Raw genomic sequence first — 21,830 nt, forward strand, 5'->3', positions numbered from 1 at the left:
GGATGTTCGCCCGCTCGCCCGCTCCGGGTTTTTTTTTTTTTGGGGGTCTCGAAATGTCTCGCATCCCCACACCGCCCCTCCCAAGCCCTCGACAAGCTACCGTCACCGCCACCCACCACCACAACTGCCACCGCCGCCGCTACCACCACCGCCAACGCCGCCACCGCCGCCGCCACCGCAACCGCCGCCGCTGCTGCGGAGGTGCGGCGATGATAGAATCCGACTGGTAAATGTTTCCCACCTCGTGGGTGGAAATGTCAATGTGGAAGAGGCGGTAATGATGCCTATTCAATTAATCAGTCAACGCGTATTTGTTATGCAGACTGTCCCATTTAGCCCAGCTTGTTTGCATCCACGCAGACGGAGAACAGCAACATCAAAGTGATGGGCACAAGGGAACGGGGAACAAACGGGATGGAACGTGTCGGAGGTGCAGGCACACATAAACTTAAACTAAACTATTATTTTCAATTTTTTTTATTTAAAGCTTTCGTGACTGCAGGGATTCATATTCTTGGTTCTTTCGGTAAAGTCATGTAGAAGGGAAATAATAAAATAATATTAATATAAAACAATAACTATTATCACGACGTTTCGACTGCAACACAAGCAATCATCATCAGGTGTGAAATCCACAGCAAGAAAATTTGAAAAAAAAAAGAACCAAGAAAATATATTATTTTCTATTTCAGCAGGTAAGGTCCATTGAGCTATGAAGCTCTTTTTCAGAAGCAACCTTGCCACTAATGATAGTTCAACAGAGTGGCTTTTCGCGCGGAAATGTATAGCAGCTAAATGCTCGAAACGCACGTTTCTAAATGTTGGAGGGAAAAGCCAGAAGACCTGGAGAAAAATCCACGTGACCACGGCACGCAAACTCCAAATAAACAGAAGCAGGCGCCAGGGTCGGGATCGAAACCACGACCTCCTGCATACCAGGCGAGGGAGTTAACATCTCCTAGCCACCGTGATGATGATGAGAGAGAGAGACACGCAAACTCCAAATATACAGCAGCAGGCGCCAGAGTTGGGATCGAATCCACGACCTCCTGCATACCAGGCGAGGAAGTTAACATCTCCTAGCCACCGTGATGATGATGAGAGAGAGAGACACGTAAACTCCATACATACAGAAGCAGGCGCCAGAGTCGGGATCGAATCCACGACCTCCTGCATACCAGGCGAGGGAGTTAACATCTCCTAGCCACCGTGATGATGATGAGAGAGAGAGACACGCAAACTCCAAATATACAGAAGCAGGCGCCAGAGTCGGGATCGAATCCACGACCTCCTGCATACCAGGCGAGGGAGTTAACATCTCCTAGCCACCACGGCGCCCCAGATGGTGCTTCAGGAACTAAAGTGAACAATATTGACAACACAAGCAACGCAAACAAGAGGCGTGCCTGCCGCTTCTTTCCTTATGGAAACATCGAGGTACGGCGTAGGGACGAAAACCGTTTGGACAAGTGCCGCCACACGTGTTTGGTGTTCTGAGAAGTGCCGCTTATGGCATGCCGTGGTATAGCGGGCACGTTTTCCACCGCTGGTTCGCGCTGGTTCATCGGTTGCATCGCCAATCGGACAACTGCACCGAATCTACGCAACGACTGCACTGGTAGCTGAGCCAGCGCAGAGTCGAACTGCTGCTGTTCGCGCGCTGCTGTTGTGCATTTCAAGGTTTCCATCAGAACCGTAACCCCCTAACCCTTCTTGTAAGGAAAAAAAACCCTTCAATATGTTGAGGGCATCCAAACACCCACGACACCCACAACACCCACAACACCCACAACACTCACAGTACCCACAACACCCACAGCACCCACAACACCCACAACACCCACAACACCCACAACACTCACAGCGACCAGCGTGGCCGTCCCCAACTAATCCCGGGTCTGCCCGTTCCCTCTCCTCCGGTGCGATGGCACGAGGTCATCCAACGGCTGAGCAACTTCCTAATGCCCATTGCTGCATTGTAGCCGTCGGTGGCCGTTGCTGGTTGCCTCCACTCCCCCTCCCCCGTGCCTCCCTACAGGGACCCCCCCCCCCCTACGGGCACATGGACCGATGGAACACACGCGTGTCCCCCCCGTACCCTCCGCGTCTCTTCAGGGGGCAAAGAACAAAAGACAAAGATCCCCCCCCCTCCGGTATAGCCTTAACAGACTGTTGGGGCAAGTGTCTTTCGTGCTGTTAGCGAGCACCGATGGTGGTCGGCACGGCACACGACGGAGTCGGCGGTCAGCACCACGCCCGGCCTCCTTTGTCTCCCTGGTGGCGATGTTAACACACGGCACCAGGTACTCGTTTGAGGCCAAGTCGACCACCCAGAGAGACACACACGCACAACTATCCCAGGCCAGCCACACACACACTCCCAATTCTTCCCAGATCCCACGCATTTCACTCTCACGTCACCAGGTACTCATTTGAGGCCAAGTCGACCTAGGAGTGGCCGACAATCGTCTCCAGTGTTGACCGCGATCAGGGATCAAACTCGGGTCCACTGGCTTCGTAGAGCAGCGCACAAACCGCTAAACTGCCGCCCTCCCCACGCGCTGAAGGAACACGAATAGGGCACGCTTAATCAGTTATTCCACGGAGGCTTTCGCGGCCAACATTACCCACGAGAGGTTTTTTTTCAGGTTAGACCGCGCCACCGTAAACGTGTCGCTAAACCCGACGCCGCCCGATGCGGCAAAATAGTTCGTCACGTGAACAAAACCCTGCCAATTAGTTACCAGTTCGGCGTGTTGGAGGGTAAACCCGCGACATTTACACTTCGAGTACGGACGGTGACGTTTCGCCGGTAATTACAACGGCCGGCCTCATCGCTCGACAGCCAGGATCGTGGAGGAATCTTCCTGTTAATCGTCGGTCCGCGCGCGCGTGCCCACGGACGCGCGCCCGCTTCACCGCCATCGAGTCTCGGAGCCCAATTCCTCGCTTTAATGAAATGGCGAGCCGCGCTATCGCCCCGGGGTCAACTCGGCGAAAGTCCCTTTTTTATTACCCGGTGACGGGCCACAGTGAAATGAGCCCCCCCCCCACCCTCCTCCCACGTTTACAGGCGGGCACTTTGTGAAGTCTCGATTCCTAAAAAAAAAAAACGGATAAAGGCGCAGTGCTGCAATTGCTCGCTCGCGCCCCTGCTGGCGGAGAAGGGGCCACTGCTCTAGCGGGCTCCAGGAGGGAGAGAGTTCCACAAACAGCTCGATACGCATTGAGATCATTGAGATCATTGAGATCATTGAGATCGTTGAGACTATTGAGATTATTGAGATCATTGAGATCATTGAGATTATTGAGATCATTGAGATTATTGAGATTATTTAGATCATTGAGATCATTGACATTATTGAGATCATTGACATTATTGAGATCATTGACATTATTGAGATCATTGACATTATTGAGATCATTGAGATCATTGACATTATTGAGATCATTGACATTATTGAGATCATTGAGATCATTGAGATCATTGAGATTATTGAGATTATTTAGATTATTTGGTTGCTTTGTATGCACCAGGACCAGTTCGGACATCGCTAGCCGCGACTGAGAATCGAACTCAGGTCACGGGGCTCAAAGCGCAGTATTTGTGGCCCATTGTCCTGGGCCTCCCTTATTAATAAACGCACTTCCACCGAGGTCGCTGGGATCGTAGCGCAGCGAGCCAACTACTGCTGCCACTGCTCACGGTTGCGACGATGGCGATTGTTTCAAGTGATGACGACGATTACAGTAGATACGACCGTGATGATGATCACGATGATTAGGATGATGATGCCTGGTGGGCCTGTGCCAGCCACGATGCATCACTCATGATGATTGCCATCACGATTATGATAAGGATAATGATCATGACATTGACAATGATGATGATGACGCCAATAATTATGATTATAATGATGATATTTACGATGACAGTGATAATGACAATGATAAATCAGATGCTGACGAAGGTGACGATAACGATAATTACCATGTTGAAGACGGCGATAATGACGGTGGCGATGACGGTGACAATGATTTCAATGAGGACAAATACACCAATAACCCCAGCTGAATTTTGCGAGCACTTGACATGAACAGTAAGCACCGCTGTCGCTCACAACGACGACAGCGCTCACCGACAATCGCGCGTCTCACCACCCCTCGGGCGAGCGAGGGACCCTCCGTGTCTCTGCCCCCAATCTAAGGTCCACGGACACGGCCATTGTTACACTGGGAGCAGATCACAAAAGGGCTTCCACTCCCAGCAAACATCCGGTAATAGCGGCCGCACGGCAACGGTTCGTTTTTCTCTCTCTCTAAAATATAAAGTATTAAATAAACCACCTTTCTCGGTGAGAATGAATTTACAAAGTCAAATTGCATCGGCACCCAACGGCAAACCTTCTTGGGATGTCTGTAAGCTCGGCAGAAAATACTCAATAACAAGCAAACTCTGGACTGGTTTCAACGTGCAGTGTCTCATCAGCAGAGTCAGGCTTGCTTGACTCAATGCTGGCGAACGGCTGATGTTAATGGAACGGAGCCCAGCTTCATGATTTTGGTGCAACTCAGTGTCGACATGGAATGTCAGGTGCTCTCCCTCCTCTCGATTCGCTACTTTTGGTGTGAAAGTCAACAGCTGAGAATCTCCGTCCAATGTTCATAGTCACAAGGGGGCTCACCCAGCTCCTTCTCCTCCTTTTTGTCTCTACGCCGATGACTCTATGTGCCGAGTGGCACCCTGCCACCCACCAACTCACTCATTCCCCTACTCACTCACCTACACACAGGCTCACCTACACATCTACTCACCCACTCAAAATAATCCCCTCCTCCTCCCCTTCTTCTCTGCATCCGACACAGCGCGTCGCACCATACAACCAACTCACTAATTGACCTACTCACTCACCTACTCACTCACCTACGTACCCACCTACTCACTCACCTACCTACTCACCTACCTATTCACCTGCTCACTCACCTACTCACTCGCCTACCTACCCACCTACTCACTCGCCTACCTACTCACCTACCTACTCACCTATTCACTCACCTATTCACTCACCTACTCACTCTCCAACTCACTGTGGAATCTCCTCATCCCCTTCTTCTCTGCGTTTATGCCGACAGTAACTGCGCCTCCGTTTATATCGCGGGCAAGGCATTGTTCAACTCCGTTGAGCAATCGGTAAGTATTCAAGGATGGCATTTCAATTGGCGGTGGCTTCAGTTTAACAGCGTACGCATAAAACTGGGAGGCAAGAACTTGAACTAGGCCTCGGCAAGGTAAGGTAAAAGGTAAAAACAACGAGCCTACCTCTACCCTACCTTTTACCCTTACTCCATACAAATGACCCGATTACAGGGTAATTACTGGGGTACTACTACACGTGAAAAAGGGTTATAACAGGTCAATGCTAGGTAGAGCGCTTTATTCATATAGAATACTCTCGATAATTCCAATTTAAAATGGAGGCCACGGACTGCGCCACGGAGCTTTTAGCGAGCGGTAAACAAGGTATTTACTGGGTAATACTTTGCGCTACCTTACCCTACCCTTTACCTTACCCCTTGGCATGTCGACACATTTACCCTTTTACCCTTTTACCCGGTAAAAAGGGTTAATTACTTTACCTTGCCGAGGCCTAACTTGAACATAACAAACTAGATGTTTGAGTGTCACCCAAGTGCGGCTGTGTATGTATCCTGAAAACGCTCTCGCACTTAAATTTCGATTTAAAGCTTTCGCGACTGCAGGGATTCATCTTTTTGGTTGTTTCGGTAAAGTCACATAGAAGGGAAATAATAAAGTAATAAAATAAAACGTAATAAAATACAATTCTCACGACGTTTCGGCCACAACGCAAGCAGCCGTCCTCAGGTGAAGAACAGGGCTGTCGGAAAGACAGCGTCCGAATGAACACCACCAAGCTTCGCAGCGCATATTTAAGCTGGGTTAGAGGAGGAAGGGCGCCTTGACAAAGGAATTTGCATATCACTTGCCTTGGGATTCTCCAGGATTCCCGACTCGTAGCTGCGAACGGCAGAAACGGAGGGAGACAAATCACGAGTGTGCACGGATCCCCGCGAAGATTTCCAACATTCGCTTTGTCCACGGAAGTGTTCAAATCGCCGTTCCTAACTTTACGCTTCAAGCTGCGCGCGGGGGATAGCGTCGCGTTTAATGACTTCATGCTGGCGGGCTGGTGCTCTTTTCCTTTCAGCGTCGGGCTTTGCGAATCATTTCGTTGCTGGTCTCGTGCCGAAACATTTTGCGGCAAGGCCTTCGATCGATCGCGGCCGGTTTTCTCCACGGGCGAGTCCCGAACGGAAACGCAACGCCACACTAAAGTTTCATTCAGATCGGATCACCCGTTTTTTTTTGCACGCGAGTTAGCCCGAGACAGCTACGGAAGAAAATAAGACACACAATCTTGATTTGAAGCTTTGGTTCTTTCGGTAAAGTCACGTAGGTATAAAATAAAAAACATCACGACGTATCGGGCGCAACACAATCGTCCGTGATCATTTGGGAAAGCATGGTCTGCTGCCGAGGCAGACTGTTTTAAGACACACGGTACAGCATGAGAAAGACGGCACAAATGAGATTTTGAAAAAAAAAGAATGGAATGCAATGGGACCCCCCCCCCGATTCTTGAGAGTCCTTCGAATAGCGAGAGGAGGTAATGGGGCAGCCCTGCAATGTACAAACTCTGCCACTGCTGGCAGACGGGGCATCCAACGGGGGGAGCTCTGGGGAGCCCCGATATACAGGCTATGTTGGCCTACTCTTCCACGCTGGCTAGATGTCTTTGACGAGGTGGGGTTTGGGGGAGGGGAGGGCGTATATGGCATCACGAGTTGACTCTGATGCAGAGGAGAGCCACTGACCTGATGTGCATGAGGTTCGCATCCATGCTCCAGGGGCTCTTAGGAGTGACCGGCAGAGGGATTCCATTTTCCTGCAGGCAGCAAAATAGATCATCATCATTGTTACCATCATCATCATCATCATTGTTACCATCATCAACATCATTGTTACCATCATCATCATCATCATTGTTACCATCATCATCATTGTTACCATCATCATCATCGTTGTTACCATCATCATCATTGTTACCATCATCATCGTTGTTGTTACCATCATCATCATCATTGCTACCATCATCATCAATCAGAGCATTGTCATCATCTTCAATTTGCCACTGTCAAAACTCAGAATCTGAATATTTTATTTACGCTTCAGGAATCCCATGAGCTGCAATGCTCTTTTCCGCAGATGTCCAGTAAATCACCGACAACAGAAAATCATTTGTTCCAGACCAATGGATTTTTTCATCATCAATAAATCCATCAATAGCATCATCGTCATCATCATAATTTGTCACAACATTTTTTTGTCTCTTGCCAAAAAAACAAATCATTCAGTGACATAATCAGAAGCAATATTGTCAAACAACTTCATCATATGATCATCATCATTATCATCATTGTATCCAGATCGATAAGATCATGATTGATATCAATACCATGTTAGAATTTCCATTTCCATTAAATTGGCACATTGCTAAAAATAAGTTATGCATTGTAAGCGAATAATTTAATCAAACCCCATCAAATATCAATAGTCCAACTGATTTGGTGCAAAATAACAGATATCTCCAATATAATTGCCAAGCATGAACCCATGACCTACAAGATATATACGAATCAAGACAACGTTTATTATATAGCACTCGATGCATGCACTGTGAGATTAACAATCAATATCAATCAATGGCAGTCGTAGTCGTAACCTTTATTTAACCAGGGGATAAAATAAACCTCTTCGTGGAGACAGAGGAAACAACACGGAGGCTTTTGCGACCATTATCATCCATAACAGGTTTTTGTGGTTAGATCGCGTCAATATATAAATGTGTCGTTAAACCCGCCACCACCCGACACAGCCAACTAGTGAGGGTTGTCACGTAAACAGAACGTGGCCAATTCGTCACTAGTACAGCACACCGGTTGTGTGTTGGAGAGCCAAGCCACAACATTTACAATCTGAGTACGACGTTTCGCCTGTAATTACAACTAGCTGCATCAGGCGACAAATCTGGCTGTCGCCTGATGAAGCTAGTTGTAATTACACCCAATATGATGTATCACTCCCTGTAGTAGTGACGAATTGGCCACGTTCTGTTTACGTGACAACCCTTACTAGTTGGCTGTGTCGGGTGGTGGCGGGTTTTAACGACACATTTATATATTCACGCGATCTAACCCAAAAAAACCCTCTATAATAGAGGAAACAATGTTGCCTCCATTGATGGCAACTTCCATCAAGTCCATTAAATCCAAAATCAAAAGTAAAAAAATATTTTACATTTTTTAATAGATACACTCCATTCGAAAAGGGAGCAACCTGGAACGACGTTTAGTAATACAATCGATCAGATTCTTATTAATGAAGGCTACTTAAGAAGGTGATTTTCAACCCGAGCATATTTGATCGCCAAGAATCATAAACCGCCACGCGAACTCCGTCCATCCTCGCCGCAGCGGCTTTTGGGCTCCCGTCCACGCGTCGCGTTATTGCCAGGACGCCTGGCCTGGCTTGATGCTTTGCGCGCGAGCCAATTGCTGTACCAGCCAGCGCGCTATCATTTCATTACAGCGATCGCACGCAGACAAATCGATCGCCGTTCCCGACCCCAGAAATCATGAAACGTGAAAAATCTCCCATTACGGCGAGGAGAAAAAAAAAAACCTAATAGAGCTGGTGTGGCGCATTTATCTAACGGTATCCATACGACCACAGGCCCGTGATTAACAGCGGGATTGGGTGATAACATATAGTATATTGAGTGAGGCGGCGAGTGTGCCACGCAGCAAACCCGGTGACCGAAGTTCGATTCCCGTTCACGGCCAGCGAGGGTGGCAAATTGTCGACGTTCGCCTCCGCGGCAAATGTTACGATTCGCGACCTTGATTCGAGATGGCTCCTGTCGGGTGGTGGAGGGTTTTTTAGTCAAACGACAAAAAAAAACATCACATCTCAACCGAAAATAAACCAGTCGTGAACCATTGGGCGAATATACGAAGCGGTTCTGAGCCTTCTTTAAGCCGACTCCGCCTTGCATGAGTACCTGGTGCGGACTGTAAACAATCAGCACTGGGAACACAAAGGCGGCCAGAGCATGCGGTTGGCCACCCACCCCCCTCGTGGCCTTCGTAGGCGCTCGCCAACAGCACTTGCCACAAATAGTCTGTCAAAGGCTATTTAAACATAGATGATTCTGAGCGAGTGACTGATATCAATTCGAATGATGTCCTGGGAGGGCTCGAGAGCTGAGTACACGTACAGCCACGTTGTTGCCAATCCACTGCTGGATGAGGGCCTCTCCACACTGTGCGGGTCACGGGTTTTACTTGTACCACACTTCACCAGGCCGGTCAATGCAGGCTGGCAACTTGCCTCCTCCCCGTGGCGCGTGATGGTAAAGCTGATGGAAAGCGCGCGAAGGTAAAGGCGCAGCCCTGCAATCGCTCGCTCACGCCACTTGCTGGCAGGAAGGTGCCTCCGCCGGAGGGAGCTCGAGAGATCGGCCCCCTCCAGACGGTATTCTTTGGCCTACTCTTCCCCCCAGCCACGCTTCACCCCACCACACGCGGCCTGCAAGAAACCCGCCCGATCGTCTCAACCGGCGCGCGCCGGGCGACCGAATCCAACCGGGGATGTAAGGTTTGCGGTGCGCTGACAGTTACGCCGTGGCAGTAACAATCCCACGCTGGTAAACATATACATACTTGATGGCAGTGGGGGGGGGGTGCGTTTGGAAATTTCACTTTACCATTACAAGGCATTATAAATTGTCAATATTTGAACATTCGGGAATACAGGAATTGTCGAGTGTAAACGCGTGCGTGTGTGGCGGCGAGGCGGGCTGCTGCTGAGAGGGACAGATGAATGCGATCGACAATGGGATGCGGTGCGGGGGGGGGGCGCGGGGAAGGGGCCATGCGGCGCGCGAGAGATGGAGGGGAGGGGAGGGGAGGGAGGGCTTTTTTTCGAAAATCGGTCGAGAGAAAAAAAAAATCGTCAAAACCCATCACCCCCAAAAAAAAAAAAAATCATCCTCAACGAGGCGGCGGAAAAAATTGCCGTGAAAAAGTTGCGCTCCTCGGCAGAGCCACCGAGATGCAAGAGCGATCGCTTGGGATGAGACCCCCCGCTGAGCACCCCCCCCCATCCTCCACCCTTCCCCCCCAGCCCCCAACACATCGCCGGTATCAGGGGGGGGGCCCCTCCCTGCATGGCCCCCTGCTGCCCCCCACCATCCATACCCCGCTGGGCTTCTGATCGCTCCAATTTGTGCCTATGTGACCTTTATTGTATGAGTGCCTGCCTGCCTGCCTGTCTGAATATCCAGCCAGCACCTGTGAGCCTGTCCCTCTGTTTGTCTCTCTTGCTGCCCGTGTGTATGTCTGCCTGCCTGTCTGCATGTCTGCATATATAGCCGCCTGGAAGCCTGCCGCCTGCCTGTCTGTCCTAATACCCATCCAGCACGTGTCAGTCCGTTTGTTTGTATCTCTTACTGCCTGTACGCTTGCCTGCCCTGTTTGTCTGTATGCCTACCTGCCTGCCTGCCTCGCTGTCTGTATGTCTACATTTCCAGCCACCAGTAACCCTGCCTGCATACATGGTTGCCTGTCTCTCTCTTGTCTGTCTGCCCAGTCAGCCCCCTATGAGCTACCTGGCTACCTGCCTGGCTGGCCTGGCTGGCTGTGTGCTTAGCTATCTGTCAACCAGACTACTCTGCATGCCAAGCTGCTTATCCGGCCACCCGAGACTGTCTTCTTGGTTCTTTCGGTAAAGTCACGTAGAAGGGAAATAATAAAATAATAAAACATCATAAAAATAAAATTCTCACGACGTTTCGGCCACAACGCAAGCAGCCGTCATGAGAATTTTATTTTATTATGTTTTATTTTTTACTATTTTATTATTTCCCTTCTACGTGACTTTACCGAAAGAACCAAGAAGATGAATCCCTGCAGTCACGAAAGCTTTAAATCGAAATTTCACTTGAGACTGGTGACAGAATGGCAGCCAAAAGGAGGAAAATAACGCCCAGATAGGACAGCAATAGCGGCAATGGGGCAATGAAATCGGCTCAACGCCGCGGGAGCAAAGATGCCTTGCGTCGTCGTCAAAAGACCGCGACGAATCACGTCGGCTTTGGGCAGACTTCGTCCAGCAGTGGACAGATCGCGGCGGACAAACGGCGATGAGGCACGCACGTGGGGGGTCGAGCACGGGACGGCGAAGTATGGTCAAAACAAGGCCCGCGACTGACGCGGCGCGATGTCCCACGTGACGAGCTGGTGACGGAAGGGCAGTCGAAGGAGGGAGTGATACAAATCGTGTTGGGTGTCAAGGAAACCAAGCAGGCTTGGGGTAGAAACACATCGTGGCTATACAGGGGATGTGCGTAAGCGTGTCGAACTTCTTTCGCACCGTACTTAGCCCAACCGTGCTAATCGGAGGCGCGGGGTAAGGTCAACGAACTGAACACAGAAAAACAGTTCTAAAGGAATGAGTTTGTCAACCTAGAGAACAGATGGGATCACGGTCAATGGATGAGATGGGAAATAGAATAACAGCCAACATAGAGAACACACTTGGGGGGATGACCGCTGCAGAGATCCAGTGCTGAGATCAGCGGTATGACCATACTTCACCACTCTGGTCGGCGAGGATTCGTAAAGAAGGACCAGAACCTGTGCAGATACCACTCGCCTGCTGATTTTAGCCGTGGCCAAGGAATCGAACTCACGTTGCCAGATTCCTAGAGCATTGCACTCACCACTGCGCTCGCTCCCCCATCATTTTATTTGGACTTTATTTTTTTTAAATCAACTCTTTCTTCGCAAGCGATTCCATGCATGTATCGTGAGCCTAATGGATCGATGTTATTCGATGGATCGACACATTGGTACAATGACAAAGATTCACCCGCCCCCCCCCAACATACAGCCTTAAACAGATTGTTGGGACAAGTGCTGTGAGCGAGCACCTGTGAAGGAGGTGGTCGTATCGGTACACAACCCCTACCACCTTCTTGGTTCTTTCGGTAAAGTCACGTAGAAGGGAAATAATAAAATAATAAAAATAAAACATAATAAAATACAATTCTCACGACGTTTCGGCCACAACGCAAGCAGCCGTCTTCAGGTGAAGAACAGGTCTGTGGGAAAGACAGCGTCCAACAGCCCTGTTCTTCACCTGAGGACGGCTGCTTGCGTTGTGGCTGAAACGTCGTGAGATTGTATTTTATTATTTTTTATTATTTTATTATTTCCCTTCTACGTGACTTTACCGAAAGAACCAAGAAGATGAATCCCTGTAGTCACGAAAGCTTTAAATCGAAACACCTTACCACCCCCTAACACCGATGGCGTCTCGAGCTGCAGTTGCATCTTGTCGACGCTGCCGCGTTAATTAAATCTCTTGCCGTTGCATTATACACGGGCTGCCGAAATGCTGCCGAGGTATAATTGTGTCACCGTGGGCGCCACGGTGGCTAGGAGATGTTAACTACTTCGCCTGGTATACAGGAGGTCGTGGGTTAGATCCCGACCCTGACGCCCGTTGTATAGTTGGAGTTTGCGTGTTGTCCACGTGGTCGCGTGAATTTTCCTCCGGGTCCTCCTGCTTTTCCCTCCACGTTTAGAATCGACGTGTGCGTTGAGATTATTTGTCCGCTATGAATTTCCACGTGATGATAATAAGCCACTTCGTTGGGCTTTCATTTGCGGCCAGAAAAATAGCTGTTTAGCTCAGTGGGCCTTACACCTTGGTAACATAAAAAGAGTTAAAATTTTGACTGAAAACTTTCGTGACTGCAGGAAATCATATTCTTTCAATCTTTCGGTAAAGTCACGTCGATAGAAAAATACCAATAAAAAATAGAAAGAATGAAAATTAACTTTTTTAAAATAAAATACAAATTATTATTTTTATATCTACGTGACTTTACCGAAAGAACCAAAGAATAATGAAAAGAGTTTACAGTTTAGTTTAGTTAAAACGTGCCTTGTTTCCCATGTCACTCAGCGTGTGTGCACAGTGACCCCACGTGGCCACAGCTCAACACTACAGGGAGTAGAAATTTCCACGGAGGCTGCCAGGCAAGCTCATGGGATTTATTTTTCGTGCTGCTACCGACTATTAGGACTACAGGCGAGAACCCAGATTTAAAATCATGAGCTGCCTAAATTTGGATTCCAAACTCAGAATTTCATTGATGTCAGCCCATCCCTCCGAGCCACTCGGCCTCCTGTCCGGCCACATAAACCCCGACTTGTTGATCCAGAGATCGTCTCGTCAGATTCAAAACGTTTTATTTTTTATTTGCATCTTCTGTTGTCCCCTTTCCCCCATTCCGTTCTCAAATGTGCAACCGGTGTCACGTCACGAGAATTCGTACGGATCTCCATCAGAGCCCCTGGCAGTGGCCCGCAGAAGCGGACATGGCAGAACTATTTCTGAGATATGAAGCTTTCGTGACTGCAAAGATTCGGTAAAGTCACGTAGGTAAAAAAAAATGAAATTAAAATTAATAAAAAATAAAAAATCACGACGTTTCGGAGGCAACACAAGTCTCCGTCATCAGGTGGGACCGTCACAGCCAGATATGCTGTATCAAGTGAGGCAGGGATTCCAAGATGCAAGTTCTTAAATACAAATTAAGGGGGAGGAGAGGGGGGGGGGGCTTATCAGAATGTGGTAGCCAATGAATGGAACGTATCGGGAGGGGGGGGCAGGGCTAAAAGAGAGCACTAGCTGCACGTAGACGTGGACGTGTTTGTGCGCAAGTCCCTGTTGGTGCGCATGATAACGTATTGGAACGGGGGGGGGGGGGGGGCTTTACCGAAAAAACTAAGAGTATATTTCTGAGATTACCCCATAGCACTCTCCCACCCTGCGACAAGACAGTAGCGTGGCAAAACGGGCGGACGTGTTTTCATTACGACTATTCTTGTGTACCCAGGACAGCTTCATCGAGTCTCAAATAAACTATGTTTCCGGAGGGTCGTGCCACGTTTTCGCGAGTTGGGGGCCCTTCGCGTGAGTACAAGTGCGTCGTTAACCCGCGACCACCCGACACACGGCGAATGAGTAAGGTTTGTCACGGAGACAAAACGTGCCAGTTAGTGACTACTTTGTGAAGGAGGGCCAGAACCCCTTCAGATATGACTTGCATGCTGATTTTAGCCGTGACCAAGGAATCAAACTCAAGTGGCCAGACAGATTGCGAGGGCAGTGCGCTAATCACTTCCCCCCCCGCCCCCCATAATAAATTTGGACATTTTTAAAAAATCAACTCTACCTTCACAAGCGATTCCATGCATGTATCGTGAGCCTAACGGGTCGATGTTAATCTTTGGATCTACGCATCAGTACAAACATTCCGCCCTCCACACCGTACAGCCTTGAGCAGTATACTCTTTGGCTCTTTCAGTAAAGTCACGTAGGTATAAAAAATAAAATAAATCACGACGTTTCGGGCAAGCGTCCGTCACCAGGTGGGAAAGCATGGCCTGCTGCTGATGCAGACTGTTTTAAACCAGTTTTTTGTGATTTATTTTATTTTATTTCTTACCTACGTGACTTTACCGAAAAAACCAACGAGTATGAATCCTTGCAGTCACGAAAGCTTCAAATCTAGAACTTAAACAGAGTGTTGGGATAAGTGCTGTGAGCGAGCACCTATGAAGGAGGCGGCCACATCGCTACGCCACCATTAACACCCCATAGCGCCTCGACCTGCAGTTGCATCTCGACGATGCCGCGTTCATTCAATCTGTTGCCGTTCTATTGAATACGGGCTGCCGAGGTGCTGCCGGGGTACAATTGCGAGTGTCACCGTGGCGAGATGTTAACTGCTTCGCCTGGTATACAGGAGGTCGTGAGTTAGATCCCGACCCTGATGCCTGCTGTATATTTGAAGTTTGCGTGTCTCTCTCTCTCTCTCATCATCATCACGTTGGCTAGGAGATGTTAACTACCTCGCCTGGTATCCAGGAGGTCGTGGGTACGATCACGACCCTGATGCCTGCTGTATATTTTGAGTTTGTGTGTCTCTCTCGCTCTCATCATCGCGGTGGCTAGGAGATGTTAATTACCTCGCCTGGTCTACAGGAGGTCGCGTGAATTTTCCTCCGGGTCCTCCGGTTTTTCCCTCCGCGTTTAGAATCGACGAGCGTTTAGAGTATTTGGCTGCTATGAATTTCCACGTCATGATGATAGACCACTTCGTTGGGTTATTATTTGTGGCCAGATCGCTTCTGAAACAGAGCGGTATAGCTCAGTGGGCCCTTACCCTAGTAAAAAAAATTTTTTTTACAGGTTTCAAAGACAATGCATATATTATCAGAGTATGTTGTTTTTTTATTCTGACCACAAGTATTGTGGTTAATGCAGACATGATTCCTTGTAAGAGGTTTCAGTTTGGTGTTTTAACATCTTCACACCTGTTTTGTTGCCAGAAAAAAAGGGGAAAAACTTTTCTCACAATTTACAGTTTAGTTTAAAGGTGCCGTGTTTCCCATGTCACTCGGCGTGTGTGCACAGTGACCCCACGTGGCCACAACTCAACACTACAGGGAGTAGAAATTTCCACGGCGCTACGGGAAAGCTCATGGGATTTATTTTTCGTACTGCTACCGACTACTAGGACTACAGGCGAGAACCCAGATTTGAAATCACGGGCGGCCAAAGTTTGGATTCCAAACTCAGAATTTCATTGATGTCAGCCCAGCCCTCCGAGCTCCGAGCCACTCGGCCTCCTGTCCGGCCACATAAACCCCGACTTGTTGATCCAGAGATCGTCTCATCAGAAAACTTTTTATTTTTGTTTTGCATCTTCTGTGGTCCCTTTCCCCCATTCTGTTCCCAAATGTGCCACTGGTGTCACGTCACGAGGCGCTGAATTCGTACGGATCTCCAGCAGGGCGCCGGCAGTGGCCCGCAGAAGCGGATATCGCAGAACTATTTCTGAGATCACCATCATCGACTACGGCGGCGGTGGCGGCGGCGGTTCTACCGCGGGACTGGGGCCGACGCCGGTGGCCAACCCCCAGGACCGACCGCAGTTGACGGGGGGACCGCGCGGCCACCGTCGGCAGCTGACGTGAACAAAACCGCGCTCGGCGTGATGACGCGCGCTCGGCGTGATGACGCGCGCTCAGGGCAACAGGGCGGCCTGGGGTTGTCTCCTATGAGACCTTCACACTCCGGCAAGTGGGCAAACGACGATGACGACGACGACGACGATGGTGGTGGTGGGCGACGCTGCTACGTTCCATTCCCAACGCAGCAAAAAAATTTTTACTCCCAAAAGAGAGCTGGAATTTAGCCAAATCGCAACGCACAGGTGCAAATCTAATTCGATGTAATTTTTGGTTTCGGGAAGCCTATGGGTCTCGATGTGAGTGTGTGGGTCTCTGTACGAGCGTGCGGGTCTCTATGGGAGTCTAAGGGTTTCTACGAGAGTCATATCGGTGAGCGGGCTGAGAACGCCAACTCCCCGCACCCGAGAGCTCGGTTTACAAACTCAGATTCGAAGCATGAGGAGGTCAGCGTTTGCCAGCCCAGCGCTTCTGATCTGCGTGCAGCCGAGCCACCGTCCAGGGGGAAAGGGTCGCGCAGGTCAAGTTCCCACCTTTGCGTACGCAAAGAGGTCGTTGCGGCCTTGGAACCGGTTGAAAAATTCGGGAAGACGCCATGGCGCGATGATCTGCGGAAAGGAGGAGCACAAAAACAAATGGGATTGAAATAGGGAAAATAACAATAAACGGATATCAAACAATACAAATCTACACACACACACACATGCACAAATGCACGTACGACCCCTGGACTATGGGTTCACAACCCCTAATCTATGGGGTCATGGCCCCTGGGCTGTGGGTTACGACCCCTGGGCCATGGGATCACGACCCTTGGGATGTGGGGTCATGACCCCTTGGCTGTGGGGTCACAACTCCTATGTTGTAGGTCATGACCTCTGGCCTGTGGGGTCACAACCCCAAGGCTGTGAGGTCACGACCCCTGGGCTGTGGGGTCATGAGCCTTGGGATGTGGGGTCACAACTCCTCGGCTGTAGGTCACGACCCGTGGTCTGTAGGTCATGACCCCTGGGCTGTGGGGTCACAACTCCTAGGCTGTAGGTCACGACCCCTGGGCTCTGTGGTCACAACCCCAAGGCTGTGAGGTTATGAAATCTGGGATCACGATCTCACCTTGACCCCTGGGTAGAGTGCGTAGCAGGTGAGCTCGAACCGGACTTGATCGTTTCCCTACAAGCGTAGACACAGGTGAACGAAACATTCACTTATTCGTTCCTTGAACTCATTCCCCCAATCATTAATTGACGAATATGTTTTTTTAAACCTTTTGCAGCATTTGTAACCAGCTCTTCCTTGCTATAGAGGTGTGATTTCAATTGTCTCTCAGCTGGTTTAAGTACCCGGCATTAGTGCATTTTAATCAGTTTCTTCGCACGTCCATGAATTCATCTGTTCATACGCCACAGTCTGGAGTTTGACCCAACCTCTCCCATGACCAGGTTCTGAAGTCTAACCCAACATCTCCCATGTCCAGGCTCTGGAGTCTAACCCAACCTCTCCCATGAACAGACACTGGAGTCTAACCCAACTTCTCCCATGACCAGGTTCTGGAGTCTAACCCAACCTCTCCCATGAACAGACTCTGGAGTCTAACCCAACCTCTCCCATGACCAGCTTCTGGAGTCTAACCCAACCTCCCCCATGACCAGGCTCTGGAGTCTAATCCAACCTCTCCCATGACCAGGTGCTGGAGTCTAACCCAACATCTCCCATGAACAGACTCTGGAGTCTAACCCAACCTCTCCCATGACCAGGCTCTGGAGTCCAACCCAACCTATCCCATGAACAGACTTTGGAGTCCAACCCAACCTCTCCCATGACCAGGTTCTGGAGTCTAGTCAAACCTCTCCCATGAACAGACTCTGGAGTCCAACCCAACCTCTCCCATGACCAGGTTCTGGAGTCTAGTCCAACCTCTCCCATGAACAGACTCTGGAGTCTAACCCAACATCTCCCATGACCAGGTTCTGGAGTCTAACCCAACCTCTCCCACGACCAGGTTCTGGAGTCTAACCCAACCTCTCCCATGTCCAGGTTCTGGAGTCTAACCCAACCTCTCCCATGACCAGGTTCTGGAGTCTAACCCAACCTCCCCCATGACCAGGCTCTGGAGTCTAATCCAACCTCTCCCATGACCAGGTACTGGAGTCTAACCCAACCTCTCCCATGAACAGACTCTGGAGTCTAACCCAACCTCTCCCATGACCAGGCTCTGGAGTCCAGCCCAACCTCTCCCATGACCAGGTTCTGGAGTCTAGTCAAACCTCTCCCATGAACCGACTCTGGAGTCCAACCCAACCTCTCCCATGACCAGGTTCTGGAGTCTAGTCCAACCTCTCCCATGAACAGACTCTGGAGTCTAACCCAACATCTCCCATGACCAGGTTCTGGAGTCTAACCCAACCTCTCCCACGACCAGGTTTTGGAGTCTAACCCAACCTCTCCCATGTCCAGACTCTGGAGTCTAACCCAACCTCTCCCATGAACAGACTTTGGAGTCCAACCCAACCTCTCCCATGACCAGGTTCTGGAGTCCAACCCAACCTCTCCCATGACCAAGTTCTGGAGTCTAACCCAACCTCTCCCATGACCAGGCTCTGGAGTCCCGCCCACTCTGCCAGTGCGGCCAGCGCGCGGCGCAGCCTCTGACCCACCTTGCCGGTAGCCCCGTGCGAGACGTACGCGGCGCCCTCGCGGCGCGCGATCTGCACCTGGCGCCGAGCGATGCAGGGCCTCGCCAGCGCCGTGCCCAGCAGGTAGCGTGACTCGTAGCGGGCGTTGGCGCACACCGCGGGCCACACGAACTCGCGCACAAACTCCTCCCGCACGTCCTCCACGAACACCTGCGGGGGCGCGCGACGGCCGCGAGCCGGCGTGGTTGAGCATCGCGAGCGTTTTACGTTCCGGCGATAGCAATAAATAACGATGAACGATACGATGTCGTACGCTTTCACCCAAATTTATCACCAATTTGCGCTGGAGGCTGCATAGTGTCAGGCGGTGAAGAATCCAAATATTGACTTAAAGCTTTCGTGACTGCAGGAATTCATATTCTTTGGGTCTTTCGGTAAAGACAAGTAGGTAGGTTCAGAGAAAATAACAAAAAACACTACGACGTTTCGATCGCAACACAAGCGGTCGTTTACAGGCAAAATCCGTTCGGAACTCTTGCATGGCAATGGGTGCTGTGGTGGCAAAATGTTAAATACCTCGCCTGGTATACAGGAGGTTTTGGGTTCGGACCCTGACACCTGCTGTATATTTGGAGTTTGAATGTCTCTCTCCCCCTCGTTGCGTGGATTTTTCTCCGGGTCCTCCGGCTTTTCCCTCGACATTTAGAATCGACATCACGCGTTTAGAGTAATTGGCTCCGATACATTTGCACGTGACAAGCCACTTCGTTGAGCTGTTGTTCGTGGTCAGGTCGCTTCTGAAAAAGAGCTACGTAGGCCCAGTGAGCCTTACCTCGAAAAATGTTTTTTTTTACAAATATATATCTTCTTGGTTCTTTCGGTAAAGTCACGTAGAAGGGAAGTAATAAAATAATAAAAATAAAACATAATAAAATAATTCTCACGACGTTTCGGCTACAACGCAAGCAGCCGTCCTCAGGTGAAGAATGAGACACTGCCAAGCTTGGAGCTTATATATAAGCTGGGTTGGAGGTGGAAGAAGAGCGCCTTAACAAAATAATGTGCATATCAAGAGGAATTTAGCATATTCATGGCAAATGCGTAGGAGGTGGGCGGAGGGGTTTCAAAGTGATATTATGCCCATGCATTATGCAGGGTTAGCAGCATCAAAGGGAGGGGGCAGGGGGTAGCATGAAACAGAGGGAGGGAATGTTAATAGTATGTAGAAGTAATGAAACATGTCAATGGGAGAACGGTGTTGGAGAATGGTCCACTGAAGCAGATATAAAAGAGCTACGTCCGAGATCACTTCAAGGTGACACTCTGGTCCGCACACAGTACCGGGCAGCACTCTCCGACCCGCTCTGCAACACGTGAGAGTCACGTTCGTCGATTGACGGTCAAACCGATATTTTTTTTGCCAAAAATATTTTGGAGCCGCAACATTACATTTGCTTCCGCACAATGTACCGTGTGCGCTGTACTGTGACGTAGAGTCCCAACTATGGTCATGGGTTACGGTGCCACGTCGAGGGATAGAACCAGGGATATCCTCACCTTGCTGGCGCCCAAGCTCTCCGCTTTCTTCTTGGCCGCTTCAAAGTCCTCATCCTGCCCAATGTTGGCCTGGGCAGACAGAACAAGTGAAGCTGAGACAAAGATTCCCTACCCCCCTGTATAGCCTTAACGGATCTTTGGGGCAAGTGCTGTGAGTGGGCACCTATAAAGGCCGGCACTTCTGCTCCCCACGTACACACACACACACGCGCGGGCATACAGCCGTGACAATCGCAGGTGCAGGGGAAGGACAACAATCTAAAACACAAAAAATCAGCTCTAAAAGATGACAATTACAACCGTGAATATCACGACGAATACGACGACGATGCAGACGAGGCAACGGTGACAATAATGGACGAGTGATGACAGCCGAGCGCCGCCGACGACGACGCCGATGCCTCCGTACCAGGAAGGCGATGACCTCGTAGCCTTGCTCTTTGAGCCACACCAGGATGCAGGACGTGTCCAGCCCTCCGCTGTAGGCGAGCACCACCGTACCGCTGTTACCCTTTCCAGACATCGCTGCACCAGGCACAAAGACAAAGACCCCCCCACCCAACCCAACATAGACTTTAGCAGACTGTTGGGGCAAGTGCCGTTAGTAGCGAGCAGCAGCACCTGCGAAGGCCGCCACGGCACATGATGGGGTGTACAAGACTTTGTTGCACACTCTTGATTTGTTACAGCTTTGACGGTGCTGTCTGCTGCTGGCCGTTTGGCGTCCTGGGCCTTGTGCTGAGCAGCTGTTACAAGTTTATTAAAGTTGGCCTAAAAGTCAGGAAACAAGATTTTTTTCACGTCTTTTGACACTGGCATGGAATTTTTTATTTAAAGCTTTCGTGACTGCAGGGATTCATATTCTTGGTTCTTTCGGTAAAGTCACGTAGAAGGGAAATAATAAAATAATAAAGATAAAACAATACATTCTCACGACGTTTCGATTGCAATGGAAATGTCGTGAGAATTTTATTGTCATTCGCAAGAGTAAACTATTAAAAAAACTTAACTTTTTTTATTTTACCAGGTAAGGCCCACCAAGCTATATAGCTGTTTTTTAGAAGTGACCTGGTCACAAATTATATATCAACGAAGTGGCTTATCATGTTGGAATTTATAGCAGCCAATTACTCTGAAAGCGTGTTTCTACATGTGGAGGGAAACCCCAGAGAAACCGAAGGAAAATGCACAAAACCACGGGGGGAGAGACACACAAACTCCAAATATACAGGTGCCAGGGTCGGGATCGAACCCACGACCTCCTGTATACCAGGTGAGGTAATTAACATCTCGCCACTTTAGGCCATCGTGTGCCGACATTAGGGTCCTAATTTTCCAACTTTGACAAATATCCGCAAAGTACAGTAACTCAGCATCAGAAGCTTTATTTACACTTGGGGAGGAATCCGATGAGCTATGAAGCTCTTCCTCACAGATGTCCAGTATGGGGCC

General features: G+C 49.7%; 1 protein-coding gene across 1 annotated transcript in view; it reads right to left on the reverse strand.

Annotated features, from left to right (window-relative positions):
* The window catches only part of ASS1 (argininosuccinate synthase 1), a 75,458-nt gene that overhangs the window by 43,191 nt on the left and 10,437 nt on the right, over positions 1–21,830 (reverse strand). The window contains exons 2-8 of the mRNA XM_061571676.1: positions 20,788–20,903; positions 20,379–20,447; positions 18,843–19,031; positions 17,302–17,358; positions 16,722–16,796; positions 6,895–6,965; positions 6,007–6,037 (exon numbers count right to left, since the gene is read on the reverse strand). Of these exons, the coding sequence (XP_061427660.1) occupies positions 6,007–6,037; positions 6,895–6,965; positions 16,722–16,796; positions 17,302–17,358; positions 18,843–19,031; positions 20,379–20,447; positions 20,788–20,901 (606 nt within the window). The 5' untranslated portion in view covers positions 20,902–20,903. The remainder of the gene's footprint in view (positions 1–6,006; positions 6,038–6,894; positions 6,966–16,721; positions 16,797–17,301; positions 17,359–18,842; positions 19,032–20,378; positions 20,448–20,787; positions 20,904–21,830) is intronic.

Source organism: Lethenteron reissneri, chromosome 48, assembly GCF_015708825.2.
Source record: "Lethenteron reissneri isolate LAM-NWPU_2019-01 chromosome 48, ASM1570882v1, whole genome shotgun sequence".
NCBI classification, from domain to species: Eukaryota; Metazoa; Chordata; class Hyperoartia; order Petromyzontiformes; family Petromyzontidae; genus Lethenteron; species Lethenteron reissneri.